At 38.9% G+C, this 8,967-nt stretch overlaps 1 protein-coding gene across 2 annotated transcripts in view; it reads left to right on the top strand.

Annotated features, from left to right (window-relative positions):
* The first annotated feature begins 431 nt into the window (after positions 1 to 431).
* LOC131235407 (kinesin-like protein KIN-14B) overlaps positions 432 to 8,967 on the top strand; it is a 60,312-nt gene continuing 51,776 nt past the window's right edge. The window contains exons 1-8 of one of the 2 annotated variants that reach the window (XM_058232590.1): positions 432 to 917; positions 1,785 to 1,908; positions 2,089 to 2,175; positions 2,329 to 2,499; positions 2,669 to 2,775; positions 3,700 to 3,831; positions 4,060 to 4,238; positions 4,576 to 4,737. In XM_058232590.1, the coding sequence (XP_058088573.1) occupies positions 711 to 917; positions 1,785 to 1,908; positions 2,089 to 2,175; positions 2,329 to 2,499; positions 2,669 to 2,775; positions 3,700 to 3,831; positions 4,060 to 4,238; positions 4,576 to 4,737 (1,169 nt within the window). In that variant the 5' untranslated portion in view covers positions 432 to 710. The remainder of the gene's footprint in view (positions 918 to 1,784; positions 1,909 to 2,088; positions 2,176 to 2,328; positions 2,500 to 2,668; positions 2,776 to 3,699; positions 3,832 to 4,059; positions 4,239 to 4,575; positions 4,738 to 8,967) is intronic. The other variant, XM_058232586.1, reaches the window with a different exon arrangement.

Raw genomic sequence — 8,967 nt, 5'->3', positions numbered from 1 at the left:
GGAACCAAAAAAGAAAAAAAAGGGAAATGAGCTGAAATATGTGAGAGACCCGAATACACGTGTATCCATCGGTGGGGTTCCCTACATTTAGGGTTCGTGTTTCAAGATCCAAACCGTTGATTCGTTAGAACTCACTGTGGATGGATTATTCAAGCAATGTCTCCTGAATCTGACAATCCCGTCCACGTATCCCTTTTCCCAACCGCCTATTTGCAGCCCGTCGCACGGTTGGAATTCTTCCACCTCCGAATCTCCTTGTGCATACGACTAGATCGAGGATAATGATCACGGGCCATGAAATCATGAACCCCACTTGCAAATCATCGAGCCGAGGATCTCAGGGTACTCGAGAGGGTGGGATTTGAGAGAAGAGGGCGGGAGAAAAGGTGAAAAGAGTTAAAAGACACCGATATATATAATAAACACGGAAAAAAGGAAAAAGAAAAAAACGGAAAAAAAGAGCTTAGTAACATCCGCAAGGAAGAGGTGAAAGAAACATCTGGCTGCAGTTTCTCGTCATCTTGAGATAAAAGAGCGAGAGAGAGAGAGAGTGTGGTTTTCCTCGATCTGCTTTTGTCTCATTTACCCCTTCCATTTTTCTCTAAATTTCCATTTCACTCTTCGAATCCGTCATTGAGAATCCTCTTCAGAGATATAGGTTTTCGATGAGATAGAAAAAGAAAAGAAAAGAAGGAAAAATAAGAAGAAAAATGGCAGAGCAGAAGAACAGATGGAACTGGGAGATCCCAGGATTCGAGCCCAGGAAGCTGTCTGAGCACGAAGATCAGAACCCCCCTCCGTTGCTCCGCAGGTACTCGATTTCGGCCACGACAGTTGCATCAGCTGCATTGCCGCATTCGGAGCTTTCGAACCATGCTCTCTCCGCCAAGATTCAGAAATTGAAGGAGCAAGTCAAGGTACCAACAACATCCCTTTCATTTCCCATCATTTCTTCCTCTTTTCTATCTGCGATTTGGTGAAATTTCACTGATGCTTACTTCAAACCATATGCTGCCTAGGCGCAAAAGGATAACTACCATTGGAGTAACGTAAGAAACAACGCCGCAAATTCATTACTATCTACCCTTTTCTTACCATAGAGTATTCTAATTTTCTATAACATTGATATATTTTGGGCCATTTCGGTTGTCCACTTGATTATTAATAATAATAATTATTATTACTGCCGAGCACCGAATTGCTAATAGAAATAAGGAATAGATTTTGGGCACACAGCATGCACCGAGAGTTGGTCCTCCACATATGTCTTGCACCATCTAAAGACGGTGGACAGGAGTCCAAGTGGTTTTTTGAAATCTTGTTTTGAAATACATGTCGTATTCTGGCCCCCTGGTTTTGTTTCATGCTGTGTGCCAGGATCAGGGCCGTAGAAATACAATCAGGCAACATTTGAGGAACCCTGCATACTGTTTTAAACTCCTGTCTGGTATGGATATGCATTGGAATTCTCTCCTTGAAGGTACACCACTGAGGTACCAACATTGTAATGTTAGAAGGATACGATGCTGAATTGGGGTATATTTATGGTTTTACAGAACGTATTGTTCAATGCATACTATACGCATCATATTTCAGGAGTTTGATACGTGCTCTAGTGAATAGTTTTTAGACCATGCTACTGGTTTTGTAAGGATTACTTGAGAGTTAGGGTATCTGCATGGGAGCATTGTTCTACATCAATATGGCTTTTTTTTCCCCCTTATTCTTTTTTTTTTTTTCTTGTTTTTTGTGCATCTCACAACTTTGTGGTGTGAATTTGATAGCATGCAAGAAAAGATTACATGGACCTCAGACAGGAGGCCAGCGATCTACAAGAGTACTCTAATGCAAAACTTGATCGAGTTACACGCTATCTGGGTGTTCTTGCAGATAAGGCCCAGAAGCTAGGTAAGGCAGACAACAATGTTTGATGCACCATAGACATCATTTTCGCTGTTTCAAGTCTTATTAGTTAAAATGCATGAATGACATACTTTTCCTCCCCTTTCTCAATACTTGGTGTAAATTGGTCTTGTGCAATGGAAGGAAAAGTAACCAGGTCTAATTAAAAATTTGATACATTTTCAGATCAAGCCGCCCTTGAAACTGAGGCCAGAATTTCCCCGTTGATCAATGAGAAGAAAAGGTTATTCAATGACTTGTTGACAGCCAAAGGTACTATTTTGCAAACTTTCTGCTTGAAATCTGATAGCTGTCTTCCAGTTTTCACATAAATGTATTTATTTGTTTGCCATGGAGTGTTTGCAATTAAGCTTTTCAAAGCCGCTGTGGTGTTTTTCCATTTGAAAAGTCAATTGAAAATTTCAGGAAACATTAAGGTATATTGCCGCGTGAGGCCCTTATTTGAAGATGAGGGTCCATCCGTCGTTGAGTTTCCTGATCACTTCACCATTCGTGTAAACACCGGTGCTGATTCTATAACCAATCCTAAGAAGGATTTTGAGTTCGATAGGGTGTACGGACCGCATGTTGGACAAGGTAAGCAAACGTAAGTTTGTTCTTATTAGCTCTTTGATTACTTGGATTTTGAAAGTGGCTCCCAGTTTTTCTTTCTAAACAACATTGTCATTGGACGCAAATCATGACTCTGTCTGGAGATGTTTTCTTGGAAGTTGTTATCTGATCTTCTGATACTTCATACATGCAGGAGAACTTTTCCATGATGTGCAACCATTTGTACAGTCGGCTCTTGATGGATACAACGTGTCTGTGTTTGCATATGGACAAACTCGTGCTGGAAAGACACACACCATGGTCTCTCTCTCTCTCTCTCTCTCTCTCTCTCTCTCTTTGGGCACATGCGTGTGTGACACTTTCCAAAGACTTGTCCTTTCTGCTTTGGCATGCTTCTTATTTCTCTTTCTTGGGTCTGCAAATGCAACAAGAGCCTGTTTGGATAGCAGGAAACAAAAAGAAAAGAAAATTGTAATGATTGTCCAATTCTGAATTCTTAAGATTTTTTATAAGCATGGATTCCATTTTCAGGGTCTTGTTTGGATAACAAGTGGAAATCGATACAAAGTTCTCACAACAGGCCCCTCGTATTTTGTCCGTGAGAATTTGACTTTGGTGTTAGTGATTGTTTTTTGAAATCCAATGTTTTATTTGCTATCCAAACATAGTGAAATGTTCCATCATGGGAAAATCCATCCATTTTCTTTTCTTTTCTTTTCTTTTCCCATTATCCAAACAGGCCCTAAATTTTTATGGTGATCTAATATGTTCAAACTATATTCTAAACCTTTCTTATGATCAAGAGTGGATATGCACTATTGAGTATTGACAATGGTTGGAAATGAATAGCTTATTTTTAATGGGAAAAATATTTGCTTGGTTATCTTTTTCTATCAGCTTGGGTCTTTACTTCTTCATTAAATTTGAATAGATATCCCTTTCTTGGAGCTTTTAACTACTCTATGTTTCTACACGTTTGTGATTTTCAATTCTTTCATAACCAAGGTCCCTCTTGGCCATGTTGCCATTTTCACGCGCTGCCAGTTTTGAGAAATTGCCATGCAACTAACGTTTGTAGAGTCCATACTCTTCAGCTAATCTTGGCAGCAATTAACTTACTCATTTTAACTTTAATCCTTTTACCTTTGTATATTTGAACACGTGATAAGTCGTGATCATTAATATTTGGCCTCTTAAGTTGTTGCTTACGTTCTCCTTTCGCAGGAAGGCTCTAGTCATGACCGTGGTTTATATGTGAGGAGTTTTGAGGAGCTTTTTGACTTATCCAACTCAGATACAACGTCTACTTCCCAATTTAATTTTTATGTCACGGTCTTTGAGCTCTACAATGAACAGGTTTTCTTAGACATTTCTCTCTCTCTCTCTCTCAATGCTCAAATGTTTCCTTTATTTACCATGAACATGCTCTATTAATTGTGTGCATGCGAGTTGTTAGAATCCTAGTAGCATTTTTCATGTGAAGCACTGTTGATTTTTCTGCTTGTTTGTTTTGGTGCATATTTTGTTGAGATCTAAAGTTATTGTCATCTGCTGATGGTGTTCTCTGCTCCTTGTTTTGTACAGGTTCGAGATTTGCTCTCCCTGTCTGCAAACAATCTATCAAAAGTTCGCCTAGGACCCCCAGATTCTTTTGTAGAATTGGTGCAAGAGAGAGTTGAGAATCCACTCGACTTCTCTAGAGTTGTAAAAGTGGGGCTTCAGAATCGGGGGACAAACATTTCAAAATTCAATGTCTCTCATCTGTAAGATCTTAATCTGATATTCCAACATTGGGCAGTCTTGGACCCTTGGTACACACGACCTGTAACATCTACATCTTTGGTGTCCATACTATTTATACTCCTGCCACTAATATTATTACTTCTTCTACTTTTATTTTAATTTTCAGTTCAGTGTCTTAACTTTCCTTGTGAATAATACTCTATTCATTACTTTAAAATCTGATAAATTTAAGCTCATCTCAAAACTGCAGCTGTGCCTCTTTAATCTTCAATTAACGTTAGATCAATTTTACTGTCATTATTTAAATTTTTTATCATATAATTGTCTAACTATTGCTCTTGCTTATGGAAAATTCAGGGTCACTACAATTCATATACATTATAGCAATTGGGTCACTCGAGAAAACTTGTATAGCAAGCTTTCTCTTGTGGACTTAGCTGGAAGTGAAGGTTTGATTGAGGAAGATGCTAGTGGGGAGCATGTTACCGACCTACTTCATGTGATGAAATCGCTATCTGCGTAAGTATTGTGATTCTTGAGCATTCCTTTTTCCACAATTTGGCATATTCGGTAATTATGTGATTATGCATATTGTTAGAAGCGATATTGAGAATCCTCTGATTCTTGATCATTTCTTAACTTCAAAGCCTCTTTATTATTATTATTATTATTATTATTATTATTATTATTATTATTTATTTATTTATTTTTATTTATTTATTTATTTTTCTATCATCTAGAAAAACTGTTTTTTGAGACAGTAGATGACTGAGTATTGAAAAGTTCGGCGTGTTACAATCTACCCCCATTAAAATAATTTCGTTCTCGAAATTCAATCACTTCTACCATGTATACGGGTGAAGATATTCCAATTCACGGTGTCTAAGCTTTCCTTGTGTTCCTCGTGAGGTAGATTTGTGTGTACAAGTGTGGATAAGACACTACATGAATTCAGGTTGTTACAATCTACCCCCCTTAAAATAAATCTCGCCCCCGAGATTTGAGAACGTATGTATCAATTGTCAAGAGTTATGTTCGTAACTCGATAAGGTCAATAATTCACAAATCTTTAATACGTTAAGACAATTGATAATGAATGATTCTTGAAACACAATAACAAGATTCGGGACGCCTTTCTTAGTTAACACATATGCTAGGGAATTCACATCCCTTGAAACTTATCCAAAAGATGTGTACCGTGAGGATACGCTAGCCACCACCTCATAATCCCAGTAACAATGGAAACATGCTTCCACAGAGTCAAACTCTTGCTTGCCACCCAAGCAATAGCATTCTCAGGGCGGACCTCTACAATTAATGAACCTCAAAATGACCATCGAAGGCAATTTATCTAGCATTGGTCTCTAGTAGCTGCACATTATTTGAATCACCATACCCTGTTGGCTTGGAGAAAACAAAACAAATAGCCATGTTCTTGCTCTTAAGCTTGGCATCCGCCTCAAAAGGACAATAGCAATGTTCCTTTGGAGCAATGACAATTTTCCTTTGGAGCAATGACAATTTTTTTGTGAACTGGAACAAGAAGCATTTTGATCATTTGACTGCTCACCGAGTTTTCACCCACCTTCAAGTTAAACTTCTATACAGATTAAATTTCAAATTTAGTCATATGGGTTTGCTTGTTGTTGTGGCAACCACCTTGCATTCGCATTGCTTAGAATCACAATTCATTTAGAGAATCTGCCACATTTCCCCCAATTCTTCCCAAATATTCCTTGTATCGGGATTAATTGCCTTGCTGAATTATTCCCAAATCATAATTTTGTAGCAGGTCCCATTTTGAACCCATGCTCTGACTTCTGCTTTATGATTCTTGATAACAATTTGCAATAGACCATACCTGCACCTAAATCCCTTCTCACATCCCCTCATGCTATGTTTGACTAAGAAAAGTATCCTTAACACAATATCTTATCACCTACATAGGTTTCTGGAATGTAGTCATCCCTCACAATTAATATTCGTCTAAAACAAATTCAAAAGGAACCCTTGCACAACTCCGTTGATGGGATCATTAGTTTCATAAGTAATATCCCTTTGAAAAGCAAATCTTTAGATCTCCCATGTATTATCCGAGGCTGCTTTCCAAAACCAGTGGATCTCCCAAAGTATTATGAAATCGAAACAACAAAATCTTGCTAAAGCAACTCTCTTTTTGTGTTTTTTGTTTCTTGTGGAAACCTGCTAATTGAGGTATCTTTGGATGATGTCACCCATAGGCACAAAAATCTTTCTTTCAGGTAATGCGGGTTTGCTTTTGATTTCTCAAATGCTGCATATCAGTCCTAAATCCAGCATCATGGAACTCCAATAGTACTTGGGTTTTGAACTTTATTTCTACTGGTCATCTAGAATTCAAAGTGAGCCATGCCATCTGGGCTGCAACTAGTGATTCTTTCAGCGCATAACAATATTGTTGGAGAAGTATTTTTACATGATTATACTTAGGTACAAAAAATTTTTGGTTTACCTGATCCCCACACTTGCGTTATCTTAAGAATTTGAGTTTTACGGTGCTAGTTCCTGCATTCGTCGTAACTAGAACTTGTCTGAGAAAAGTCACATATGACTGCAATGATCCTAGGCTTTGGCACCAATTTGTGTACATTGGCATTTCTGGAAAGCACTGGGTTGTCAATGGGCTGCCTGGGCCAAGCAAACTCAAACTGGCCCAATAGGTCTGGCAAGACCAGTTCAAAAAATCGAGGCTGGAGGTTTGGAAGACACTTTAGTTTCACACAACCATTACTTTGTGTGGCATGATTTTGGCCGAAAATCTGGCATGACATGGAACATTAGATGAAGCGGCATCAAACATGCCAAACTTAAAAAAAGGCCGTGTATAAAATGCAGGATTTAAAACCCCCTTATTGGTTCCAAATGTTCCATGGGAAGATGTATGGATTTCGTGCTTGGATTGCCAGGTACTCAAAAGTGGTATGGCTTTTGTTTTTGTAGTTCCTGATAATTTCTCTAAGACAGCACGCTTCATCCCATGTAGAAGGATGATGCGTTGCTAATCTTTAGTTTTGGGGGGTGGGTAGGCATCAAGGCATGCCTAAGTTGATTACTTCTGACCAAGACACTAAATTTCTTAGTCACTTTTTTGGAGGGGTTTATGGAAGAAACTTAGGACTGGTTTACTTTGTAGTAGCACCTATCATCCTCTAGGGGATGGTCAAACCGAAGTTGTGAACTGAATTCTAAGCAATCCACTTTGAAGCCTAGTGGGAATGAGCACTAAGCAATGTGATGTGGTGCTTCCCCATGCCGAGTTCTGATATAACTCCATGGTGAACACTTCACTTGAGATTGTGGATGAGTGTGGCCCACCGCATTATCCTGCTCTTGTACCTTTGCCAAATTCAGGCAATACAAGCAAAGAAGCTGAAGGAGAGATTCTCCCACTTAGTGAGTATTGCTCAAAAATTGAAGGAGAGATTCTCCCACTTGGTTAGTATTGCTCAAAAATTGAAGGAGAGATTCTCCCACTTAGTGAGTATTGCTCAAGAGGCTAATATAGTGGTTGTAAGATGTTTCTTGATCCATGGAAACTTAGTGATATGGGACCCTCCTTGTAGAAGAAACTTATCTGAGGTTGAGTTGGTGGAGTTTTTGAGTCTTCTGGAGCTGTTAAGTAAGGTTCGACTAGTGACTTGACAAAGTGATACAATGAGGTGGTTAGATGAAAAATCCAGAGTCTTCTCTGTCAAATCGGCATATAAAAGACTTAAAGTTGAGGAGCCATACAGCTTTCGTTTGGAAATATGGAGCTCTACGGAAGGTAGCAGCATTGGAATGGCTAGTGGGCAGGAACAAGGTGCTAACAGTCGATAACTTATGCAAGAGAGGGATGTCCCAAATGTACGTCTTTTGTTTTATAAAGCTGAAGAATCGGTGAACCATTTATTCATTCACTGTGAATTCGCAGTAAAGATATGGGCGGACATCATTGGTAAGCTTGGGTTCAATTGGGTAATGCTGGGCTCAATTGAAGCTTTTTTCACATCTTGGCATGGCGGAGGCAAAGGGGATCTAGGAAAGCAAGTTTCGCGTCTGTCTCCCTGTTGGGATTTGGGTCTAATGGCTGGAAAGAAACAGCCGATGCTTTTGAAATCGTAAAAAGTCTTCAGTGGAGGTCTGTAAATGGAGTTGTAAACGTAGTTTTCTGGTTTTTTTTTTTTCTTTTTCTGTTCAATGGGTTGTATTCTTTAGGTTTTTGCCTTTTTTCAATAAACTTGTCACTGTTCAAAAAAAAAAAAAAACCATATCCGTTATGTAATGGCCGTTGCGGCACATCATGGTTGGAAGACCTTCAAAGAAGAAGAATTTGTATGAGCATACTTTAAGAAAGAAAGGTTTCTGATAGGTACCTACAAGCTACATCAAGTTGAAAGAGAAGAAGGTAAGACCATGTTGAATCTTGGAGAAAATCAATGATAACTCCTAGATGATTGATTCCACCAGGTATATGCATTCACCCCATTTCAACTTGTAAGCCTTTTTGGAGTATTTTGGTGAATCGAATGCAAACTTGGGACTTGGGAGAGAGTTCGCTCCAACATTGGGAGGATGATGTAGCACATGTGGAGGCATGCCCTTTGGATTGATGGTCTTCCATGTGCCTAGCCAAGTGGACCCCATTTTGATACCAACAAGTTCAAAAGTCAAATGGCTTTTTAAATTTGAATTTGCATGTAATAATTTTGTTGACCATCGAATGCACTA

The sequence above is a fragment of the Magnolia sinica genome, chromosome 2, assembly GCF_029962835.1.
Source record: "Magnolia sinica isolate HGM2019 chromosome 2, MsV1, whole genome shotgun sequence".
Lineage (NCBI taxonomy): Eukaryota > Viridiplantae > Streptophyta > Magnoliopsida > Magnoliales > Magnoliaceae > Magnolia > Magnolia sinica.
Note: the sequence above shows the minus strand (reverse complement) of the source record. Positions and strands in the feature narration are given on the sequence as shown.